Genomic DNA, 24,502 nt, shown 5'->3' on the forward strand with positions numbered 1-24,502 from the left:
GGGAAATGTTTCAGGAAAATGCTGCCTTCGGTCCACTTCAAGCAGCCCAGGGCGGGGGGTGGGGGTGGGGGGGGCGCTTTTCTGGGCTCCTTTGTCTTTGCCCTTCGTCCAGGCAGATCTCAGGGTTGCGCAGGAATGTAAGCAGCCCTCCCCCAGGGGCCAGCTCCCGCCCACAGCTGGAGGAATCTGGGTGAGGGAGGAGACTGGGGCCTGGGGGGGAGGGCAGAGGCTTTTACTTAAAAACAACAACAACAACAACAAAAAGCAAAAAAAAAACCCACTTCTTGTGCTCCTGGGACAGCCGATCCTCTGCCCTTGTTGCAGTAAGTGTATGTGTCTGCGTGTGTGTGTGTGTGCGTGCGTGTGTTACACTTGGGATCTGGTGGGGGGGGGGCAGGCTGCGTGGCGTGACGCTGTGGCTGCACATGGGCTGCGGCCCTGGCTGTGAGTGCACCGGGCCGGAATGAGCTGCCCACGGCCGGCTGACCTGCCTGCCAGTCCCTTCCACCACGCTGGAGGCCGCTGCTCCCGCCTCCTGCTTTAGGGACAGAATCGCTGCCGCCGCCCCCTGGCTCACTGGTGTCCCGTGTCCTGTCCTGCTGTCCACGCTGCCCCGCGGCTACAACTCCGTTCACCTGGAGTGTAGTGTTTTGTGATTAGTGTACTGTTCTCTCATTCTCACACACACACACCCCACTTTGTTTTGTTTTGTTTTATTTTTGCTCAAGGCTAGCAGTGTACCACAGCTCGCTCCACTTCTGGCTCTTGGCTGATTGATTGGAGATATAAGTCCTTTCTGCCCAGGCAGCTTTGAACTGTGATCCTCAGATCTCAGCCTGAGCTGCCGGCATCCAGCTGACTTTACTAATTTTTATACACTGATTTTTTTTCTTTTTCTTCTTTTTTTTGGTCAGTCATAGGGCTTGAACTCTGGGCCTGGGCGCTGTCCCTCAGCTCTTCAGCTCATTGCCAGTGCCCTACCACTTGAGCCACAGTGCCACTTCCAGTTTTCTGGTAGTTAATTGAAGAAAAGAGTCTCACAGACTTTCCTGCTCAGGCTTGCTTTGAACTGCACTCCTCAGATCTCAGCCTCCTGAGTAGCTAGAATGACAGACGTGAGCCACCAGCACCCAGTCAGCACTCGGCTTTATACGTTGATTTTTTTTTTTTTTTTTTGGTTGGTCATGGGGCCTGAACTCTGGGCTTGGGCACTGTCCCTCAGCTCTTCAGCTCAAGGCTAGCGCTCTACCACTTAAGCCACAACACCCATTTCCAGCTTTTTCTGCTTATGTGGCGCTGAGGAATCGAACCCAGGGCCTCATGCATGCAAGGCGAGCACTCTACCACTGAGCCACCTTCCCAGCCCACTACCAACCTTGCTAAGCCTATTTGCTAGTGAGATAAGTATGACTTCTTTTTCTCCAGCCTAGGTGCTGTGCGTGGTTTTGCTCTAACTCAGCCTCTCTGGCTAGCATCTACAGAAATGCCCAGAAACACCCGTGTCCTGTCCTGCCCCTGAGGTGGGAGAGGAGGCTCCCCGTCCCTCATTACCCAATGTGTGTCAGCAGAGGTCTTTTTTGTAGGTACCAGGGTTTGAACTGAGGGCCTAGAGCTTGCTAGGCCTTCGCTCCACCCCTTGCGCTACTCCCAGAAGGTTCCACGGGGATTATTTTGGGGACACAGGCCCTGCTTTCTTCCAATGCTGGTCTGGACAAGATCTTCCCATTTCGTTTTCCACTATAGCTGGGATGCCAGGGAGATACTACCATTCCCAGCCACTATTGAGATGGAGTCTTGAATTTTTTGCCTGGGCCAATCTCTAACCACGGAGCCCTCATCTCTGCCTGCCAGGTGTGTAGGCTTACAGGATGGAGCCCTGCCCTGAGGGGGTTGCTTATGATCTTTTTAATCATAAAAAGGCATTATGTGTTTCCATATGTTCTACAGTTTCTTTGGCTTCCTTATTTTCTTCATGTAGTATGGTGCCGTGATTGTTTTTCACATCTAAAGTAAGCACGCATGCCTATGTAAAGTCCACCTGCCTGTGCTATGTATGTAGTCCTGTTGTGCCACTTCCAGTTTTTTCTGTGTATGTGGTACTGAGGAATTGAACCCAGGGCTTCATGCGTGCTAGGCAAATACTAAGCCATGGTTTACTGTTATTTTAAAGAACGTGTGTGTGTGTGTGTGTGTGTGTGTGTGTGTGTGTGTGTGTGTGTGTGTGTGTGTGTGAGAGAGAGAGAGAGAGAGAGAGAGAGAGAGAGATACCAATGATGAACTCGGTGTCTCGTGTTCTACCCCTGCTCAGCTAGTGCTCTACCACTTGAGCCACATCTCCTGTCTGGCATGGCTGGCTTTGAACCTTGATCCTTTGGATCTCAGCCTCTAGTGTAGTGAGGATTATAGGCCTGAACCATTGGGGTTTATTTTTACGTGTCTTGAGTGTGTATTTTTTTTGGGGGGGGATTCAGTTGTGTGGCCTGAACTCTGGGCCTGGGCGCTGTCCCTCAGCTCTTCAGCTCAAGGCTAGCGCTCTACCACTTGAGCCACAGCACCACTTCCGGCTTTTTTCTTTTTGCTTATGTGGTACTGAGGAATGGAACCCATGGCCTCATGCATGCAAGGCAAGCACTCTACCACTGAGCCACCTTCCCAGCCCTTGAGTGTGTATTTTTAAGATATTGGTTGATCTGGTCTTCTTAGGATTGTGGGTTCTGGGCCAGCGTGGGTTACAAAGCAAGCTGGAGGACAATCTGTACAGGACCCTGGATTTTGGTTTTGGGTTTTTTTTTTGGTCCGGTCGTGGGGCCTGAACTCTGGGCCTGGGCACTGTCCCTCAGCTCTTCAGCTCAAGGCTAGCGCTCTACCACTTGAGCCACAGTGCCACATATGCAGTGCAGAGGAATTGAACCCAGGGCCTAATGCATGCAAGGTAAGCGTTCTACCACTGAGCCACCTTCCCAGCCCTTGAGGGGAGTTTTTTTTCAAAGGCCCTGGGGCCCTCTCATTCCCTTCCCTTTCCCAGAAAGCTTTCTGGTTAATGTTTATTCCCCCCATTGTTCAGTTGTTCTTGCAGCCCCAATTCAAACAAAGGATGGTAATTGCTTAGAAAACTTCCCCTGGGGGCAAAGCTGTTTTTATCCAGCAGGAATGAGTCAGGTGCAGACCCACCCGGCCTGGCCAGTGACTGCCCCTCCCACCTGGAGGCTGTGGGGGCTGCAGCCCAGTCTCTTCCTCCAGCCAGGGCCTGGGTGCGGCTGTTCTCAGATCATTTCAGACATCACAGAGCCAGAGCCACTCTCCTGTGTTTCTTCAGGAAGCGCCCCCCAGGAAGCATTACCTCTTTCCTGATTTCTGAATGAAACAGAAAATTGATTCTGATACCAGGCACTTTGTAGCTCATGCCTGGGATCCCAATCCTAGCTACTCAGGAGGCTGAGATCTAAGGATGGGGGTTCAAAGCCAACGTGGACAGACAAATCCCTGAGACTCTTGTCTGTAATGAAGCAGCAAAAAGCTACACATGGAGCTGTGTCTCAAGTGGTAGAGTGTCAGCCTTGAGTGAGAAAACCTAGCCAGAACATGAGGTCCCGAGTTCAAGACCCAGTACCGGCACATACACACACACACACACACACACACACACACACACACACAGAGTAGATTGTTTCTTTTTCATTATTTCATTTTCTCATGACATTTAAGGATCGAAGACTTCTGTGACTTCTGTAGGTTTTTTTGGTCCCTGGCCCCTGGTGTTGCTGGCTGAGTCCTTGTGAACTACGCCCTCTCCCCGGATGGCCCTCTCTTCCTACACCTCTCTTCCTGCTTCCTCCACTGGCCTGTATGACTCACAAGCGTATTCCAGACGCAATTTATGTCACCCATGCTTATTAACACACTGCAGTTAAGGGTCTAGGCTCACACCCTTTCACTGTTATGCCCGTGGCTCTCCTGACGAATGCTAGCTCTGCTTATGGGGAGCTTGGGAGGGTCACTGGGAGGAGTCACAGGTGCCTGCACTCTGTACCTGTCCTGCACCTGTCATACCTGGTGGGGCGGGTCCTCCCAGGGCTCGGTCCCGGTCCCATGATGTCTGAGCGACCCGTGCGCCTGGGGGAATGGGGGTAGGGTCGGGACGGCTCCTGCAATGCCTTAGCGATGGCAGTCTTGCCTTGGTTTTTCTCTCACTGCATCACCTCTATGAGCCTGGAATGGTTAGGTTAGAGTAGATATTCTGGTTGTAGAAGCTTCTAGAAGTCACGTAGCTTGGGCACCCAGGGCTGCAGGTGTGGCAGCTTCTAGAAGTCATGTAGCTCGGGCATGCAGGGCTGCAGGTATGGTTGCCCCTATTGCCAATGTGGGGTCTTTGTGTGGCTGTGTGCCGCGCCTTCCTCCTGGCCTGTGGTCTCGGGCCATTTGTGTCTCCTTCAGGGATTTGTCTGGGATGATGCCGCACGTTGGAGGGTGGGTCTTAGAGACCAGGGCCAGAGGTTGTCAACCCAGAGGGAGGAAGGGACAGGAATTCACCAGGAAGGTCGGGGTGGTGCTCTGAGGCCTAGCAGGGAGGAGAACACGCAGGGAGGAGGCTGCGCAGGCCCAGCCCCCAGCGGCTGGGAACAGGACTTTGCTCAGGGGCGTTGTTTGCAGAGGGCCTCTGAATTTCACCATCTGAGACCCATGGAGGGGGAGGGCCAAGGCATAGACTTGATATGGAGAAAAAGCTTAGTGTTTTTATGGTAAGTTGAGGAAGTCTTTTGAGAAGTGTGGATGTGAGTATAGGTAAATGTGGCTTCCCCGCTCAGGCCCCGCTCTGTAGGAAATGTGGAGAGGGAGAGAGAGAGGTTTATCAGGCCTCTGCTCTCCGTCACTGGTGTCTGGAAGGACAGAACTCACCACTTTTACTGAGTGGGGAGTGAGAACCTGCCAAAAGGCCAGGTGTTATTTTCCCAGTGTTGATTGTGTGCATGCGTGCATGTGTGCACGTGCATGTAACAGTGTAACACGCAAGTCTGTGCTCCTGTGTGGCAGTAGTTGGGCCCAAACTTGGGGCCTGGGTATTCTCCTTAGCTTTTATTGCTCAAGGCTGGCACTCTACCACGTGAGCCACAGCTCCACTTCTGACTTTTTCCTCCGTTAACTGGAGATAAGACTCTCAGAGACTTTATTGCTGGGGCTGGCTTTGAACCGTGATCCTCAGATCTCGACCTCCTGAGTAGCTGGGATTTCAGGCTTAGCCACCAGCACCAGCTTTAGTATGTTTGTGTTTGAAGTTTCAGCCAAGATTTAGGTTAGTGCTGGAGGGTGGAGTTGAGAGTTCCAGCCTCCACTGCCTGGGGCGTGGAGGAAAATCTTCCCGGGGAGTTAGCCGGTGGGAGTTAGCGGTGGTTAGCACCCCCAGGCCATTAGCACCTGGAAACTCCTGGCTGACTGTGGTGTGGAGTCTGAGGCTCCCAACAGACAGTCCCTAGGGGAGATTTTTATCTCCCTGGGGAAGCAGCCTCCCTTACTCTCATTAGTGCCTTTGTCTACTCTCTAGTTTTCCCTGGGGCCTGAGGAGGAAAGGGAGAAGGAAGTTTTCACCTCAGACTCTTAATGTCAATGTTGTTGTCTCCTGCCCCTTTTCCTTCCCCACCAAAACGCCTGAGGCTGGAGGACTTGGAGAGGACAGAGGTTCTTTAGCTTGTTGTTCTCCAGGTGTAAGGTGTTTGTCTCCCCTTCCCATCACCACCGGGGGCCTGGTCCTCAGCTGACCGCCTCAGAGAGCAGCCAAGACAGAGATGGAGGCAACACTGGCAAGACAGGAAGCCAATGTGGGCTGGAGCCCAGCTCACTCCTCAGGGCTAACTCAGGAAGCCCCAGGATGACTCCGAGAACAGTGCTCCCAGGTCCTTGCACCTCCCAGTAGGACCCTCCTCTTACAGACCCCACCCCACCTCCAGAAGACCCCTGGCCAGCCACTCACCCCATATCTGAACCACAGACAGAACCCGCCAGGCCTGAGGAAGGGCAGCCGTGGAGAGCAACCGGTGACAGTGCTGAGACAGCTCTGTGATCACAGGGCCAAAACCCTGGGCCAGCTGTCCTCAGAGCCGGCCACCAGCGGCTCACACCTGTCATCCTAGCTACTCAGGAGGCTGAGATTTGAAGATTGCAGTTCAAAGCCAGCCTGGGTGGGAAAGTCCATGAGACTTTTATCTCCAATAAACCACCAAAAAACCAGAAGTGGCACTGTGGCTCAAGTGGTAGAGCGCTTGCCTTGAGCTGAAGAGCTGAGGGACAGCACTGAGGCCCAGAGTTCAAGACCCATCACATACACACACACACACACACACACACACACACACACACACACAGAGTTGTCCTCAAGACCCATCACATACACACACACACACACACACACACACACACACACACACACACACACACACACAGAGTTGTCCTCAAGCCCAAGGGATGGGAGAATGGTAGAAACATGTCTCGAGGAGGTGGCTGCCCTGTCCTGGACGGTTGATTGACTGATGGATGGTAGGGTTGTGGCTGGACGGAGCCACGCCGAAACAGGACTGCCTGACATGTCCACAAAATGTGGAACCCGAGCTGCTGGTCCTCAAGCCCGGGATCCGGACCCTCTAAGATGGCTCGGTCACCCTGGGAGCCCAGGCTAGCTCGCCTGCCGGGACTGCAGGAAACATTGCAGCCTGGTGACACACGGAGGCCAAGATCATGGGCTGCAGGTGCCAGGTCACTGGCTGTAGGGCTGGCCTGAGCTGCAGGGCTGGTTTCTCCAAGACCTCTTTTGTTGGTGGACACACTTTTTATCCTATTCCTTCACACACACCAGCCTGGCCCTCCTCCTCCTCCTGTTCTAACTGTTCTTCCTCCTCCTCCACTTCTTCTTCCTCTTCCCCTTCTTCTTCAACTTCCTCTGCCTCCTCCTCTTCCTCGTTGCCTTCCTTCTTGCTTTTCTCACTATGCAACCCCAAGCTAGCCTTGAATTTCTGACTCTTCTCCCTTGGTCTGGGATGACAGGCATACCAGCATATGAACACCATCATGCCTCGCTCCTCCCTTTTTTGGGGGTAGATGGTTTGAACTCAGGGGCCCCACGCTTGGAAGGCTGGGGGAATACCACTGGGGTCTCACCCCCAGCCCTGTGTTTCTCTGGTTATTTGGGGGATAGGGCCTTGCTCCCCAGCATGTTCCTGAGCTGCCAGCTTCAGGCTCACCATAATTTCTAGATTATAGATGTGTGACCCCACAGCTGGCTTCCCTCCATGGGGATGGAGTCTTGTGAGATCTTTTCTGCCTGCCCTGGAACTGTGATCCCCCCGATCTCAGCTCCCATGTGGCTTTGAATGGCAGCCAATTACCACTGCACCCCGCTGTGGGTTGAGATAATGTCATAAGAGCTTTTTGGCACAGGCTGGCCTTCAGCCTCCCAAGCAGTTAGAATGAACAGAGGACATGCCCGTGCCCTGGTCTTCCTCCGGAACTCACTGACCTCTGCTTCACTGTTGGCCAGAGAGCTGCACATAACCTCCCAACCTGTGAACCCTGTTCTCAGAGCTGAGGGCAAGCCGGGCGCCAGTGGCTCACGCCTGTAATCCTAGCTACTTAGGAGGCTGAGATCTGAGGATCCCGGTTCAAAGCCAGCCTGGGCAAGAAACTCCGATGAGATTTGTATCTCCAGTTAATCACAGGAAAAGCTGGAAGTGTGCTGTGGCTCAAGTAGTAGTTAGCCTTAAGCAAGACCTAGGGACAGTGCCCAGGCCCTGAGTTCAAGCCGCAGGATCAGCAAAAAAAAAAAAAAAGGAAAAATATAAAGCCAAGGACAGTGTGACAGGATGGACAGACCATCGCGAGGCCAAATTCTGATGATCTCAGAATAATCGGGGCCTGCGTGGTCTAAACACAAAGCTGAGGCCGACCAGGGCCAAAGCCACGTTCATCCCGCAGAGGGCGCTGTGGGCGCCAAAGCCCTCGGGGAAACGGAAAGTTCAGGTAAGAGAGGAGGTTTTCCCAAAGGATATAGAATAGGAAATGCTCCCAACACTGGGAGCATCTTAACGTCAGCTGCAGCGGGCCTTCAGACAGCCATCCTGGATATAGGCTGGATTTTTTTTTTATGGTGAATAGCTCTCAGCATATGTTCCATCTACATACTCTTATTTTTGATAGTTTGTAGCCGAGTGTGCAAATTCTCTTTTTTTTTTTTGGGGGGGGGTCCAGTCATGGGGCCAGAACTTTGGGCCGGGGCGCTGTCCCTCAGCTCTTCAGCTCAAGGCTAGCACTCTACCACTTGAGCCACAGCACAACTTCCTGCTTTTTTTCTGCTTATGTGGTGCTGAAGAATTGAACCCAGGATCTCATGCATGCAAGGCAAGTGCTCTACTACTGAGCCACCTTCCCAGCCCCGTGTGTGCAAATTCTTATACTTCCCCCATGTTATATATAACACGTGGTAGATCTATAAGTAGATATATTACACATACATAAGTATGTATATGTATATGTATATAAGTATGTATAGTAAATTACATGTAAGCATGCTTTGTGTATAATTCATCAATACATAAACTCTGTGGTGAGCTGTGGGTTAGTTCCATGGTAGAGCAGCTGTGTGTGTGTAACTTTCTGGGTTTGATCTCCAACACTGCATAAAAACATGTTTGATATGTGAATATATGGTCAGAAATACATAAAGTATTTGTATGTAATAAATGCATACATAAATGCTGCCGTCCATGGCATTTTTGTATATCACAGATCTCTAGATGTGGATATGGCTATCTATGGAGTTCTTTTGGCCAGCACTGGGGGCTTGCTCTCAGGGACTCACTCTCCTTGGTTTTTCTTCCAAGGCTGGTGCTCTACCCCTTACCCACACCTCGACTTCCAGCTTTTTGCTGGCTTTGAACCCGGCTCATCAGCTCCCAGCCTCCTGAGTAGCTGGGATGACAGGTGTGAGCTACCGGCTCCAGGCCCAAATCTTTCTTCGAAAGAACTGCGTGACACAAATCATCACATGTTATTATTAAGTTATTCCTCTATTGATAGACAGCCCCTTTCTCCCCACTACCAACGGCACTATTATGAATACCACAGCCGGGCATCTCTGTACCTGCGGTGCTCAGTTAGCCCTCAGCCGCCAGGCTGCAGTGCAAAGACAGCGACTCTGCAGCCACGTCAGCGGCGTGCTGAGACTCGTCAGCCGATTGCACGTCTGACCACTTATGCTGAGCTAGACACGGCCCAGTTACCTCTGTCTGGGGCACCCACCTTCTCCCCTTGGCAGTCAGGCCCTCCCCAGGGCCTCCTCCCCATCTCCCCCCTGCACACACTTCTGGGAGTAGTTGGGACCCACACACAGCCCGTGCCCGGCTCTCCTTCAGTCCCTTGCCGGGCAAACTCTGCCAGAGCCCCTCTGGCTGTATTTGCATGCGTCTATTACGGGAATTTCTCTCTTGTTCCGCCTGGCATTGTTTGTCTTGTCATGGTCCTGAGCATACACCCTGGCAGGAGGTCCCCATGCCCCCCCCCATCGGTTGCTTCCTGTAACCTCCTGCCCTACACAGCTCTGAAACCGGGGTGAGCAGTTTCATAGTCACCTGCTAGCCTTGCAGTAAAACAATGATTAAAGCCAAATCTGTTTCCCGAAACAGTGTCATCTGAAGTAGGTTGGCCAGGTGCCTGTGGCATACACCTGTCATCCCAGCCACTATGGAGGCTGAGATCTGAGGATCACAGTTCTAAGCCAGCTCCAGCAGGAACATCTGTGAGACTTATTTCCAACTGGCCACCAAAAAGAGCCCAAAGTGGCGCTGTGGTTCAAGTGGTAGAGCACCAGCCTTGCGCAGAAAAGCTCAGGGAGAGTACACATTACTGAGATCAAGCCCCAGCACTGGAACAAGAGAATAGAGGATACTGGAGAGGTGGCCACGGTGGTGCGGGCGGAGGGGAGGAGGGGAAGAGAGGGGGGACTTTTTTCTTTTACTGGAGAGAGAGAGATGAGAATACCTTGCGCTATGTGCTTTGGCAGTGTGATGGCGTTGGGTGATGTCAGGAGGAAGGTTTTACTGGTTGCTGGCCCTTGTTTGAAAGGAGTACTGGGTGGCTCCTGGCGGGCTGCAGAGGGGGGAGGGCGTGTGGCAGGCAGAGGCAGAGCTCTGTGCCTCCCTTCCTCTGCCCAAATCACCATGCGATTTTTATTTGTTTTTCTTTTTTTGGGGGGGGGGTCCGGTCATGGGGCCTGAACTCGGCCTGGGCGCTGTCCCTCAGCTCTTCAGCTCAAGGCTAGTGCTCTACCACTTGAGCCACAGCACCACTTCCGGCTTTTTTCTGCTTATGTGGAACTGAGGAATTGAACCCAGGGCCTCATGCTTGCAAGACAAGCGCTCTACCACCAAGCCACCTTCCCAGCCCTTATTTGTTTTTCTTTGGGGCAATATTAGGGTTTGAACCCAGCATCTGGAACTTGCTCATCTGGCACTCTACCCCTTGAGCCAGGCTTCCAGCCCTGCTTTTTGCCGGTACTTTTGGAGATAAAGTCTCCAGGCCTTTTGTGCCCAGGCTGGCCTTAACACGGGATCCTTGGATCTCAGCCTTTTTGGGAGCTGGGGTGACAGGCATAAGCCACCAGCACCAGCCTAGGCACGGGGGCTGGCACAGTGGTCTGCCCATTCCCGCTCCTCACGGTGGGCTGCAAAGGAGGGGGGTGCAGGGGGGGGAGGGGGACACTGGCTGCGTTCTTCTCCCTTGGGAATGCTGGCGCAGCACCGGCGTGGGAAACAGCACACCCGATGGAAGGCCCCACGTGGCCGTGGTCTTTATAGTGACCCAGAAAACAGCATGCCCAGCCCGGGGCCTGCCTCCGTGGTCTGGAAGCGGAGGCCCACGGACACGGGAGAAGTCAAGCAGAGAGGTCAGTGGAGCTCCTCCAGACCCGCTGCTCCTGCGCCAACCTGAGAAAAACCAAGATGGCGCGTCAGCAGGAAGACTGGTGTAAGAGAAGCCAAGGGAAGAAGATTCTGGAATCTTCCTGTTCTGGAGCATTTGATATAAAAAGCAGGGGGTGGGCCGATGCAAAGCAGAGATGTGGTACAGACACTGCACACAGAATGATGCTAAGTAACGGAAATCAGGCCAGAGAAACAGCGCCATTTCCTCTCACTGGGGAAGCAAGGCCTACGCTAGAAATGTGCGTGAAAACACACGCACAGAGCTGTGCACAAGCCCAAGCCTGTGTTGGAGGGAAGTGCAGGGAGGGGGGAGGGGAGGGGGAGAGAGGGAGCAAGGGCAGGCAAGTTCTCATTTCAGTAAGTGAAAACAGAACGGGGGCCACTGGCAGAGCGGAGAGGCATGGCTTGGGCCTGGGGTGTGGTACCCAGGAACTGACCCTCTGAATGGAAATCCTCCTGGGCAACTACTTAAAGATAAGGTAAAATGTCTGAATAAAGAGATAGAATGATTTGCTCCTGTAAGCCAGAAGAGGGGGGCACTGGGAAAGCCGGGGCCATTCTGCGGGTGCTGGGATCCTGGACAGGACTGGTGTCTGGGCTATGGCGGGTGGGGCTCAGCTGGCCGTCAGTGGCTCCCGGGCTTCCTCTGGGCACTGTCTGGGACCATATGCAAATCCCAAGCTTGCAGGGGGGGGAGGTGCTGGGCGGAGCTGCACAGGGTGGCTGGGCTCCAGCCCTGCTGGGCATTCCTGTAGTAGCCACCCAGGGGAGCCGGCCTACACGGGGCAGTACTGCCTGAATTGTTGGCTGACGTGAGGGAGAGTTACCAGCCAAACCTGGCCAAGCGTCTCCTCCACACTCAGAGTGTGTTGGCAGCTCTGGGTTTTGAATGCCAGCTTTCAATGGGAAGAGGGAATTTACATCTACAGGGCAGAAGGTGAGCGGGCGGGTCCCTGCCCAGCCATTTCTCGGTGTGTGTGTGTGTGTGTACACGTGGGCATACCTCTCTGTGTCTCTCTCTGTCTTTGTCTATCTCTGTCTTTCCCCCATCTCAGCCTCTTTCTGTCTGTCTGTCTCTGTGCACAGGTGTACTGTGTGTGTACCTGGGTGTATGCTTTTGCTAATGCCAACTCTCAAGCCCCGGGCTGATTGGGCACCGGCTGCTGCCCGTGGCTGCTGCCCACTTAGCCATTTCCTATTTGTTTATGGTAAAGTCTTGGGGTGAGGGCTGTTTACGGTGAACAGGCCGAGGAGGGAGGGGAGAGGGAAGGAGAGGAGGGGCCTGCTGTCCAATGGAACTGGAGAGGATCTAGATGGGGACTGGGACTTGGAGCCCCCCCCCACCCGCCCCCAGCCCACGAGAGAACAAGATCCGCTAGTGCTAGGGCGGATGAGTCCTATGGCCAGCTCTCCCTTTGAATTGTTGTGTGAATTCTTCACAAGTTAACAGCTAGAGTGGCTCCACGCGGGCAGCACAGCTGGAGCAGGGCTGAGAGGTCCCAGTGTCCGGCGCCCACGGTCCTGTCCTTCAAGAAGTGGCTGCCAGGCTCCAGATCCACCGGGAAGCCATGAGATCTCTCCCCGGAGAAGACCTGGAAAGTGTCCTGCTGGACAAGGTAAGCCACGCCATGGCCACAGCTCTGGACCTCCCTGCCTAGAACAGGGCGGACCACGCCCCCTGCAACCTGGAGCACACGGGCAAGCCTGGGGCCTGGACAGCCGGAAGCTGGGTTTCCTGGGCGGGGTGGGGCGGACGTGTGAGGTGTGGACACAGATCCCGACTGTAGCATCGCGTGTGTGTCCCCAGCAAGCCATCAAACCAGCCTGAGCCTCAGTTTGCTTCTCTGTAAAATGGGGTGGGAATACCAGGAGATTCATAGAGCCATGGAGGGAAAAGGAGCAAGTGAAGTTAAGACAGACCTTTTTAAAAGCGGAGACACTGGAGCTGGGAGCTGGTGGCTCACACCTGTCATCCTAGCTGCTCAGGAGGCTGAGGTCTGAGGATCATAATTCGAAGCCAGCCTGGGCAGGAAAGCCCACCAGACTCTTATCTCCAATGAACCACCACAAAACCAGAAGTTGTACCACGGCTCACGGTGGTAGAGCACCAGGCTTGAGCAAAAGAGCTCAGGGACAGTGCCCAGGCCCTGAGTTCAAGCTTCACGACAGACAGAGAGGAAAAAACGGGTGCTTCCAGTGGACTGGAATCGATGACCTCAGAACTCCTGGCATCACGCCTGCCATCCCAGCTACTCACGAGGCTGAGAGCTTAGGATTGTGGCTCAAAGCCAGCCAGGACAGGAACATCCATAAGACTCTTATCTCCAATGAGGTTAAAAAAAAAAAAAAAAGCAGCAAAAAGCCAGAGGTGGAGCTGTGAGTTAAGTAGCAGAATACCAGCCTTGAGTAAAAATGCCAGCCAAGAATGTGAGGCCATGAGTTCAAGCCTCAGTATAGCTACTCTGTAGGGTTCATGGGAGAGAAAGGAAAATGAGCATGGAAACAGCTGGAAGGTTGGGGGTGTGCTTAGGACCTCCTTTTATCTAGGGGAGTCAGGTGCTGTTGGACTAGCTCGTAGACCCTAGAAGTGAGGTACCCTGGCTGGGGGGTGCTGGGGTCACATGGCTGGCCATCTCCTCCACTGGCCTCTCTGCAGACATGCAGACATGGTGGTGCTACTGAACCCTGGGCTGGGCCGGGATGCTGGGCCTGAGCCATGACTGCAGGAGAAAGGAGGGATGCTTGCTCTGCGGGGACGAGTATGGGGGTGTGGGCTCTCATGACGGGGGGGGGGGGGGGCAGGGGCCGCGCCCGGGAGGGGCCGGGCCCTCACTCTCGTGACTGGGCAGCAGGGTGGTCCTGCGTCTGGGGTAACTTAGTAACCTACACTTTCTGAGCCTGGGTTTCTCACCTGTAGCTAGGGAAAGAACTTTGGGGGCAGACGAGCTCAGCCCCCAAAGACTCGGCTCCGCCACAGCGGCACGGCGGGCACCCGTGGGCACCCACTCTTTGGGCTCGTGGAGAGTTAGCCAAGGGGGGGGTGAGGATTGGGGGGGAGTGCTGACCCCGGAATCTGCCGTAGAACTCCAACCTCCGTCCCTCTCTCCACTGCCAGCCCCTGGGGGCAGAGCTGGGGATAATGGGGTTCACTCACTTCCTGTTTTCTGGAAGGAAATTCTCAGCGGTCAGTGGGGTGGACAAACAGACCGCGGCCTGGGCGTGGCCTCCAGCCACCGGTAGTGAGTCACAGCCAGCCAAGATGATAAGGATCAATCTGGAACCCAATCATTGATACTTAAAACAGGAAGTGGTTCACAGACGTGAGCTATGAATAGCCCTGGATGGTTGCTGGGGCAACAAGAGGCTGTGGTTGGCAAGGGAGGTCACCAGGAGTGTGTGTGTGTGTGTGTGTGTGTGTGTGCACGCGCGCGCGCATAGACACCTATTGGTGCCTGGGGGTGGCACACTCTGGCCGCTCCGTGGCCAAGTGGTCTGGCTCCGGGCAGCAGGTGGCTGTGGCAGCCGACCCCACGCTCCAGTGTCACGGTGACACCTGTCTGTCCATCCCCGCATGGACGCTGGGAAGAGCGCGCCGCGCCTTCGTTCGCTGGTGTCCTCAGCAGAGGTGGGAGGGGCGGCTTGGCTGCTGTGGCCGTCCTCCGTGCACGGACGGAGCTGCATCTGCCTCCTGCGTCTCCCTCCGCCCGAAACCCACGTCTAAGCTTCTCCTTCTTGGAAAGAAACTCCATGAGGAGGGCAGGGCGTTCTCGAGGCTGCAGCCCTTCTGTCATGGTCCCGGGCTTTGACCGACAATGAAGAGACTCAGAGACTGGCATGGAGGGGCTCTGCTTGCCATCTCCCCCATCCCCCATCCCATCCCCCATCCCCTCATCACCCCATCCCCCACCTCCCATCTCCCCATCTCCCATCCCCTCACCTGCCCATCCCCACCCTATCCCCCATCTCCCATGCCGATCCCCCATCCCCCATCTCCCCACCAGCTCACTCTGCTCCCGGTACACCCAGTCAGAAGCCCAGGCCTTAAACCTGCTCAGACTTCAGTGCTCCTGTCAGGATGGAAAATGCATCCAGCCGGGGAAATGGCCTGCCCTCCCCTGCAGAGCTGCCTCAGAGCCCGGCTCCTTCCCAGAGGCCAGAGAGATGGTGGAGAATGTTCCAGAACTGAGCCCTGTGGGTCCTCCAGCCTCATGGGCCCCTGTATAGGGCCTTCCCACTGTGCCACAGTGCCTTGGGGAGCTAACCCAACAGTTGCCCCCCAAAACCAGCAGGATACCTCTGTGAGACATACCCCGTCCCTTCCCTGCACCCTATACCTGCACCCTGCTTTTCCTTCCTATCTCTGGCGCACTCCTGAAAGTTTCTGGCCCAGGCTTCGGCCCTTGCATGACTCTGCTTGTCGGGAAGTCCTGCTTGCTGTCTGCCCTTGCAGGATTCTGCCTGCCTGGGAAAGCCCTCTGAGCTCTTGCGGTCTAGACCAGGTCCACAGGGCATTTCGCAAGAGTCTGCTGGAACCTTGTGGTTTGATTATATTTGCCAAACTGTGTGTGTGTTTGTGTGTGTGTGTGTGTGTGTGTGTGTGTGTGTGTGTGTATGTGAGCGTGCACACATGCACACCAGTACTGGGGCTTGAACTCAGGGCCCAGGTGCTGACTCTTAGCTTCTTCACTCACTTGAGCCACAGCCCTACTTCTGGCTTTGTGATGGTTCACTGGAGGTTAAGAGTCTCCTAGACTTTTCTTCCCAGGCTGGCTTGGAACCACAGTCCTCAGATCTCAGCTTCCAGAGTAGCTGCGATGACGGGCGTGAGCCACCAGTGCCTGGGAGGAAGCAGGGCATGTTTGACTTGGGCTTGACTTGACTCGCGGCCGAGTTGGGGTGTTCACAGGTGTCTCAAAGGGTAGCCAGCGTGGGCTTGGTGCCCCTTGCACTTTCTTTTTCCCTCCTGGTGTCAGGGTCTGCAGAACCATGCTGACCACTGACCAGCTGCTCTCCTTCCTTTCCAGATAATTCTGCCTGCCCTTCCTTCCTCCCCCTCAGGCTCCCGCCTCAGGGACCACCCTGGGGACCCTGGTGCGGTCAGCACACACGTCCACAGGGGCCCCTCACTCCGCTAGCCATTACAGTCATTCAAATGTATTAACCTTCATCAAAGCAGGTGTTACACACACACACACACACCCCTTGTATTTCCCAGGAAAGGAGGAGGATCTCAATCTTGTTTACTGGGGTCCTGTGACCCAGTATTGAATCACTAACCATCAGTATACAGCACGCCTGTAATCCCAGCTGCTCAGGGGGCTGAGAGCTGAGGACGGTGGGACAAAGCCAGCCTGGGAAGAAACTCTTATTCCCCAGTTAACCAGCAAAAAGCCAGAAGTGGAGGCGTGGCCAGCTTTGAGCAAAACAACCACAAGCAAGAACTTGAGAGCCTGGGTTCGAGCCCCAGGACCAGCCCAAAACACAGAACAAAAACCATCCAGCCACAGTCAGATGCGTGGGGCCAGGGAGGGTGGATTTCGCTCTGAGTCTGGGTCAGGCACCCCGCGGTCGGGCCTTGGGACACACAGCAATGACCGCACGGCTGAGTCCCCCACCCCTAGGTGGAGCTGAGGCGCCAGCTCATCTCCCAGACGGTAGAAGAGGTGCAGAAGGTCGTCCACTGTCTGACCACGGAAATCAGCCACCAGGACGCCCGGTTCCAAGCCGTGCCATGCTCAGACACGTACCACGGACACATCAAGGTCAGCCCGCGCCTCCTCCCGTGCCCCGACACCTCGGGGGACCCCGCGTGTGGCAGGCGCCCCCTATCAGGACACTGGAGGCCCGGCCCAAGGGCAAGAGGGCCAGCCCCGTCAGCACCCTGTAAGCAAGCGAGCCGGCCTGAGTTCAAACCCTGCAGAGGGACAAGCATGCCCTCCGCTCAGCACTGACTGAGCAGGTCACGGACAGGCCGGGGCCTGGAGCTCCATGGGGAAGTGAGTGGCAGGGGATTCGTGGGTGGCAGGCGGAGAAGGAAGCCAGGGTCATCTTTCTGCACGTGTTTTTTTGTGTGCTGGTCCTGGGGCTTGAACTCAGGATCTAGGTGCTGTTCTGGAGCTATTTCGCTCAAAGCCGGCGCTCTACCACTTGAGCCATAGTGCCACTTCCAGCTATTTGCTGCATAGTTGTGGACTTTCCTGCCCGGGCTGGCTTTGAATTGCAATCCTCAGATCTCAGCCTCCTGAGTAGCTGGGATGACAGGTGGAGCCCCCAGCACCTGGCTCCCCGCCCCGGCTCCCCCAAACCTACATCCTGTCCGGAGATTCACATTCCTTTCACCCATTTCACCTCTGGGTTCACTAACCCCAGACCTCAGTGAGTGATTCACAGCAGTGACCCCATTATCCTGCAGCCAAAGGGCGCTTTTCTGTCTACTCAGCCTGGCTGAGCTGTGTGGTCACTTACGCCGCCCTGTGGGACGATCGGCCACCCCTGGGCCAGTACAGCCTCCACTGGCCAGGCGCGGCCACCTCCCTCTCCTCTCTTCTCCTGCCCCAGGTCCTGGCACCCCGCCAGCTCTTGGTCACCGTGCCGGTGCGAGGCCTGGCCGGCTACCGGGAAGCGCGGGCGCAGCGCTGGCGCTACTACTCGCTGCAGGGCACACGGCTGCGCTGCCCGCTGCGGGCGCCCGAGGGCCTGGCGCAGTGGCTGGAGCTGGAGCAGTTCACCAGGCCTCTGGGGCTGTGGCACGGGCCAGATGTGAGCACCGAGGGTGACCTGGTGCCCGCCAAGGTCCTGCAGGTGTTCCGGACGCTGCTGGAGCGCGCCATCGCCGCCTGCGGCCTGGCTGGTGAGGGGTCGGGGTGTCCCCAAGCCCAGGGCTGTCCCGCAGCCCCGTGGCCGCCCCTCTCACTGTGCTGCGCCCGCAGGCCAGGCCAGCCTCCTGGAGGACCGCACCGCCATCTGGGTGGTGGTGGAGACGGGCTCGGGCCCGGTGGACGTGGAGCTGGCCCCCACCGTGGACGTGCCCGGCACCTGGCCGGGGAAGGCGCGGTGGCCCCGGTGTCTGAGGCGCTGGCCGCCCCCGGAGACGGTGCAGTGCGTGAAGGTACCGTGAAGAGGGGAGCTGGTTGACCCGCGCGGCCTCCCTGGGAAGTCGGGGTCACTCAGAGAGGAGGACCCCACAGGCCGAGGCCCAGGGAAGAGAGCTGTCCCGTCCCCAGGCCTCCTCCATTCCCCCGTGTCCAGCTAGCTGCCTTGGCCCACGGTCCCCTGTCCCTGGCCTCCTCTGTCTCCCCCCCACACCCCGTGTCCAGCTAGCTGCCCCGACCCATGGTCCCCTGTCCCCAGCCTCCTCTGTCCCCCCCCCGTGTCCAGCTAGCTGCCCTGACCCACCCCACGGTCTTGTCACCTTGGTCCCCGCAGTCGTTTGGGTTCAGCTTGGTGGCCGGCGGCGGCTACCACTGGCAGCTGAGCTTCATGCAGGCCGAGCGGGCGCTGCTGGTGCAGATGGACGAGGACGGGGGCTGCCGTCGCCGCTGCCTGCGGCTGCTGAAGCAGCTGACAGAGGACGTGTGGTGTCCTGGGCCGAGGCCACTCATCACAGCCCAGCACCTGGAGGTGACCGTGCGGGGAGGCCGGGCCTCGGGGAGGCGGGGTGGGCCGTGCTGCGGGTGCACTGGGCCGCCCAGGGCCTGGGTCACAGCAGAGACCACCATGCTGCACTCTGTGCCTGGCCCTGGGCACCGTTTCAGGGGTGTCGTGAGTCTGCCGTGTTTAGTTGAGCCTCTGTTATGTGCGCTTTGAGATCTCAGCCAGTAACCGCACTGTCTCCTTGCCTGGCTTCTCTCTCAACTCTTCTAGTTCCACCTGTATCTGGGCATGTGGCAGGCTTTTTCATTCTTCTGGCCTTTTCTGCGTATGTGGTGCTGAGGAATTGAACCCAGGGCCTCATGCATGCGAGGCAAGCACTCTACCACTGAGCCATCTTCCCAGATCGCGTTCATTCTTCTTGACCGCTGAGTAGTACTCCACCGTGTACCTGGGCCAGCTTTTCTCTATCTGGTCCTCAGCTGGTGGCACGTAGCAGATTCCAGAACTTTCCTGGCAACTGGAAAGGGACGCAGGTTGCAGAGCTCACAGTCTGTGGATCTCTAGGAAATGGACTGGAAGGGCTTGGGCAGGCAGGAAAGGAGATTGATCTTTAGGGAAGGGCTGCTGCAGGGCGGGACGGGCTGTGGCCAGCCCACAGGGAGGCAGTGGGGTGGGGGGTGGCAGGGGGGGGGTGTGACGGCAGGCAGCCGGGCAGTTTGTGGGGAGAGGCCCAGACATGTTGAGCAGACAGTGAAGGTCAGGGGAGGGGAGGTGGGCAGAGGGCAAGCTTGGTGCTGGGGATGGCCACAGAGTGAGAACATCCAGAAAACTCCAGAGAGCAAGAGGTGGGGGAAGAGGCTGCGGGGGGAGAAAGCTGGGGGCCGCTGGGGGTTGGGGGGGGCTGTTCCCAAGCCAATGGCCCAAAGGAAGAGGATGGGGGGAAATCTGGTGGCTCACGCCTGTCATCCCAGCTACTCAGGAGGCTGAGAGCTGAGGATCACGGTTCAAAGCCAGCCTGGGCAGGAAAGGCCCTGTGACCCTCATCTCCAATAAACCACCAGAAAACCGGAAGTGGGGCTGTGGCTCAAGTGGTAGAGTGCTAGCCTTGAGCTGAAGAGCTGAGGGACAGCGCCCAGGCCGAGTTCAAGCCCCTTGACCAGCACAAAAAACAAAAGCTCTTGGGGGGGGGGGGATGGAGGGAGAGGTGGCTGCACTTCACAGAGTCCTTGGAAGCAGGGACTTGTGGACTGGGGAGGGGAGGAGGGAGGGGAGCTGAGCCTCTGCCCGACTGATGCTGGGGGAGGGGGTGCCAAGGTGACCCCTCCTCTGTTCCTCTCCCTCCTCTGTTCCTTCCCCTCCTCTGTTCCTCTCCCTCCTCTCCTTCTCTCCTCCCCTCCTCCCCCATACCCTTCTTCTCCTTCCTCCTCCCCTTCCTCTCCTTCCTCCTCCCCTCCTCCCCTTCCTCTCCATTCCCCTCCTCTTCTCCCTCCTCTCCCTCTTCCCCTCCTCTGTTCCTCTCCCTCCTCTCCTTCTCTCCTCCCCTCCTCTCCCTATACCCTTCCTCTCCTTCCTCCTCCCCTTCTCCTCCCCTCCTCCCCTTCCTTTCCCCTCACCTCCTCCTCCCCCCTTCCCTACTCTCCGTCCTCCCCTTCCTCTCCACTCCCCTCCTCCTCCCCTCGCCCCCTCCTCCCTCCTCCCTCCGCAGACCGTGCTCCTCTGGACCTGTGAGAAGCACCCGCAGCCCAGGGCCTGGCGGGAGCCGGGGCCGGCCCTCCTGCGCTTGGTACGGAAGCTGCACAAGTGCGTGAGCCAGCGCCTCCTCAGGCACTACTTCGTGCCCCACAGCAACCTCCTGCAGTCCACCCGCCCCCACGAGCTCCACGGCGTGGCCCAGAAGCTGGCGTTCTTCCTGAAGAACCCCGACCTCTGCCTGCCCGGGGGTGACCAGCCGCCCCCCACCTGACCACCCGGCCAACCCGGGGGCCATTCTGACTCTGTTTCTCTGTCTGGCCCCCTGGACCTGGGCCAAGTCCTTGAGCTCCATATCCAAAGTAAGCAGCAAGAAGCAAGGGTGGAGGTGTGGCTCACATGGTAGAGCTCCTTCAGACAAGAGAACAAAGCAAATTCAAGGTCCTGGGTTCAAGCCCTGGTGTTAGCAAAGAACCTGAACACCCAAAGCTCCTTGCTATGACCTTGTGTGAAATGACCTTGGTGCTACTCACCCATTGTGCCTTCCTTCCTCGATTGTTCATTTATTCATTCATTTATTCATTCATTCGCTGATGCTCAGGAGACACTGGGCATCCAGCCAAGATGGACAGGGTGAGACCCCCCCACTGGAAGGAGGACAGGAAATGGGGAACACATCAGAGAGAGAGAGAGAGAGTGCCAATCCTGGGGCTTGAACTCAGGGCCTGGGCACTGTCCCTGAGTTTCTTTTCCTCAGGGCTGGCGCTCTACCGCTTGAGCCACAGAGCCACTTCCAGCTTTTCTGGAGTAGTGGAGATAAGAGTCTCAGGGACTTTCCTGTCCAGGCTGGCTTTGAACCTTGACCTTCAGACTCAGCCTCTGGAGTAGCTGGGATGACAGGCGTGAGCTGCTGGCATCCAGCACAAAGCCATGTGTTAAAGACTGATGGTTTCTCGAAGCTTCACAGCGGGGCTGGAATGGCCGTTCCTTCTGGGGTGCCATCGGATGGAAAGGCCGGATCGGCTCAGTGGCCCTGGGAAGTGGCTGAAGACAAAGCTCAGTGGGCGGAGCAGCGGGTCCTCAGCCCGGTCCTGGGCCGTCGCCTGCTGCATCATCCTCATTCCCAGACCGCGTCGTCGGCGCAGCGCATTTTGCTGTTTGCCTTTTTGCATTTGCGTTGTCTTTTTTTTTTTAATATGCTTTTTAATTTTGTTCGGGGCTTTCTATTTTGTTTCACTTTTTAAAATCTTGCCTTTCAGTTGTGCAAGGGGGGCTCCAGCGTGTCGGGCATGAGCTCAATGCATGCTGCTTCCTGGCACCTCCCCCCCTTCCCCCCCCCCCCCCCCCCCCCGCCATGGCAGCCCTGTTGTCAGTGCGCATGCGTGGGGCCTGGTGTGCGCCGCCACGGTCTGTTCCCATTTCAGTTCAAGCTTCTACATGAGAGAAGACACGCGCCAAAACTAAACCCCAAAGAACCCACGGCCCAAGCGCTGAGTGGGAAAGTGAGCCAAACAAAGCCTTTTCAGAAAAAGAAATGAGGATGGAGAGGCGCTTGGCCTCCCTTCCCCACGGCCACGGAGGAGGCACAGGTCAGGCAGCGGGGACCCGTCCCACCCACGAGCAGCGGCCACGCCGGGGAGCGCAGCTGACTCACACACAGCAAGACCACTGGGGCGTGGGGCTGCTGGGGAGGGGTGGGAAGCCTCTGGACCCCAACATGGACACACAGTCTGCCCTCTGCCCTCTGCGCCTGTCCCCGCATTACTGTCACACACACAGTGGAGACGTGGACATACTGGTCACCACGGCCAAGGTGTGAGAACAGGCCACAACAGATGAGTGAGACACACGCGCACACACAAATGCTACTCACCCATCAGGAAGGAGAATGCTGATGGTGTTTATGATGCCTGTCATCCCAGCTGCTCAGGAGGCTGAGGTCTGAGGACTGAGGTTCAAAGCCAGCCTGGGCAGGAAAGTCCCTGAGACTCCCACCTCCAATGAACCGGCAAAAGCCAGACCCAGAGGTGTACGCAAATGGCAGGCGTGTGTGAAAAAGCCCAGTGAGAGTGGGAAGTCCTGAGTTCAAGCCCTGGTAGCATGTACACACACGCACACACACACGTGCACACAGAGCTGGTAGAGTCCATGTATGATCTGTGTGCTGAGGGAGCAGCCGGCCCTTCTCAGCCTTCTAGCCGGTTCTCCCCATCCTGCTGTGGACAGAGGACGAGGAGGAGGAGGAGGCAGCGGCGGCGGCGTGGCTGCCCACAGTTCCCTTTTCTGGCCAGCAGAGGGCAGGCGGTGCCCACAGGAGAGAGCCAGGCGCTGCTCCCTTCCCAGAGCCCAGCAGGCCTGACTGGCAGCCCAGCCTGTGGCCACGGAAGCAGAGCCGGGCAGGGGCCCGGGGCAGCCCAGAGTCACACTCTCCTCTCTGCGTGGCCTGCAGGCGTCCAGGCCATGTTTGCAGGTCAGCTACCCACCGCGGCCCTTTGCGCTGGTCCACAGCCCTGCATTAACACCAGCACCCACAGTGCAGACAATGCGGATGGTCACCCTGGAGCTGCCCCATGGGGAGGCCAGTGAGGAGGGGCTGACCCCCCCTCTCACCCTCCCCCCCCGCAGTGCGGCCTCCAAAACAGAGAAAATAGGGTATCTTCTCCTTCAAGCCAATGAGAAGTAATGTTTGCATGTATGGATACTGGGCTTGAACTCGGGGCCCGGTGATCTCCCTTAGCCTTTCCTCTCCGGGTGGGTGCCTTACCACCTGAGCCACAGCTCCACTTCCAGCTCACGACTGGTTGATTGGAGATCAGAGTCTCCTAGACTTTCCTGCCCCAGCTGGTTTGGAACTGTGATCCTCAGATCTCAGCCTCCTGAGTAGCTAGGATGATAGGTGTGAGCACTGGTAGCCGGCTTAAAACTAAGGGTCTCTATGAGCTGAGGAATCCTAAGGAGGAAGGAGCCCCCCGCGCTGCAGGGGGAGCAGGGGTCCCCAGCCCACAGCCCACGAGCAAGCACGGCCCCAATGGGTCCCAGCGGCTACAGGACTGGGCACGGCGCAGGTAAGCGTGTCACGGCACAGGGGGCCCATGGCATGGGCGGACATGTCACACACTGTGTTTAAAACAGCATGGAAAGGCGCCGGCGATGCCTCCCTTCCTGCCCCGTGAGTTAGATGCGTCATTTCCTCCCATGAGCACTGAGCTCAGGTGGGCCCTGCTGTGAGCGTCCAGCTTAGGTCCTCAGACTCCACACCTCGGGAATCTCCTGGGAGGATTCAGTGCTGAGTGCCGAGTTACGCACAGCCAAGCAATTCCAGCCCAGCCCTCCCGGCCCGCCCTGGTCTTCCCAGCACAGGGGCAGTGTCTAGCCGACGACAGGGCTTCGTGGAATGCCACGTGGGTGTGTCCAGCCAGTTGGTCCTCAGGATGCCAGTGCTTCTCATGGCTGAACCCTAAATAGTTTGGGGCCGTGCTAGGGTCTCCTAGGGCTGACTGTGGACCACCAGCTGCCCACCATGGTCCTTGAAGGCTGGAGCTCCTCCGCCATCTCTGAGTCTGACCACAGCCTGGGGGGGAGGGGGCTGCACTGAGCATGGGTGAGCAGCAGGGGCATGGCCGGCGCCAGGGAGCGGCTGGAGCGCCCGGCCTGGCCCTCCGGGGACCCTCACGTCCACCCCAACCCCCAGATCCCAGAGAGGCTCCTGAGCCCCAGTCCCTGCTCTTGGGGGCACCCCTCTGCTCCGTAGAGCGGGAACTGAGTCCGGGTGCACACAGCTGGGCACCTAGACCGGGTGTGGGTGCCGGCCTCCTTCCCGGGGCCAGAGGCCGGGGACGGCCTGGCTAACGTCCATGGGGCGTGGGCAGCCCCCGCCCAGCCATGGGAGAGAGGGTGGGGACAGAGAACGCCCAGGACAGAGAACGCCCAAGGTGGACAGGTACCTGCCAGGTGCCCGGCACACTTGGGGTATTTACCCCCCCAGCTGGGCCCGTATGGGGTGCTCTGCTCCCCCAGTGATTCTGCACAGATCCGTTTCACTCGTGGGCATTTGGTGGTCACGGGGAAGCAGCCCGAGGTCAGTGGCTGGTCTGGGCAGAGCGATCATCTTGAGGAACTTCAGTGTGGGGGAGCGGGGACAGGCTCACGGGGGGGGGGGGGGCAGCCCAAGCAGGCAGGACACTTAACGTCACTCCCACCCTTGGCCCTCCCCCCCCCCACTGACACGGGTGGAGCTCAAAGGAGAGCCAGACCTCTGC

At 57.2% G+C, this 24,502-nt stretch overlaps 1 protein-coding gene across 1 annotated transcript; it reads left to right on the forward strand.

Moving 5' to 3' along the window:
- Positions 1-150: 150 nt before the first annotated feature.
- Mab21l3 (mab-21 like 3) lies at positions 151-21,452 on the forward strand. The gene is made up of 7 exons (XM_070007486.1): positions 151-323; positions 12,405-12,577; positions 16,583-16,723; positions 17,520-17,811; positions 17,891-18,069; positions 18,387-18,581; positions 20,260-21,452. Exons 2-7 carry the CDS (start codon positions 12,530-12,532, stop codon positions 20,515-20,517), a joined length of 1,113 nt encoding a protein of 370 aa, XP_069863587.1. The 5' UTR covers positions 151-323; positions 12,405-12,529; the 3' UTR covers positions 20,518-21,452.
- Positions 21,453-24,502: the final 3,050 nt, after the last annotated feature.

This window comes from Dipodomys merriami, unplaced genomic scaffold, assembly GCF_024711535.1.
Source record: "Dipodomys merriami isolate MVZ:Mamm:240054 unplaced genomic scaffold, mDipMer1.0.p SCAF_7, whole genome shotgun sequence".
Classification (NCBI taxonomy): Eukaryota; Metazoa; Chordata; class Mammalia; order Rodentia; family Heteromyidae; genus Dipodomys; species Dipodomys merriami.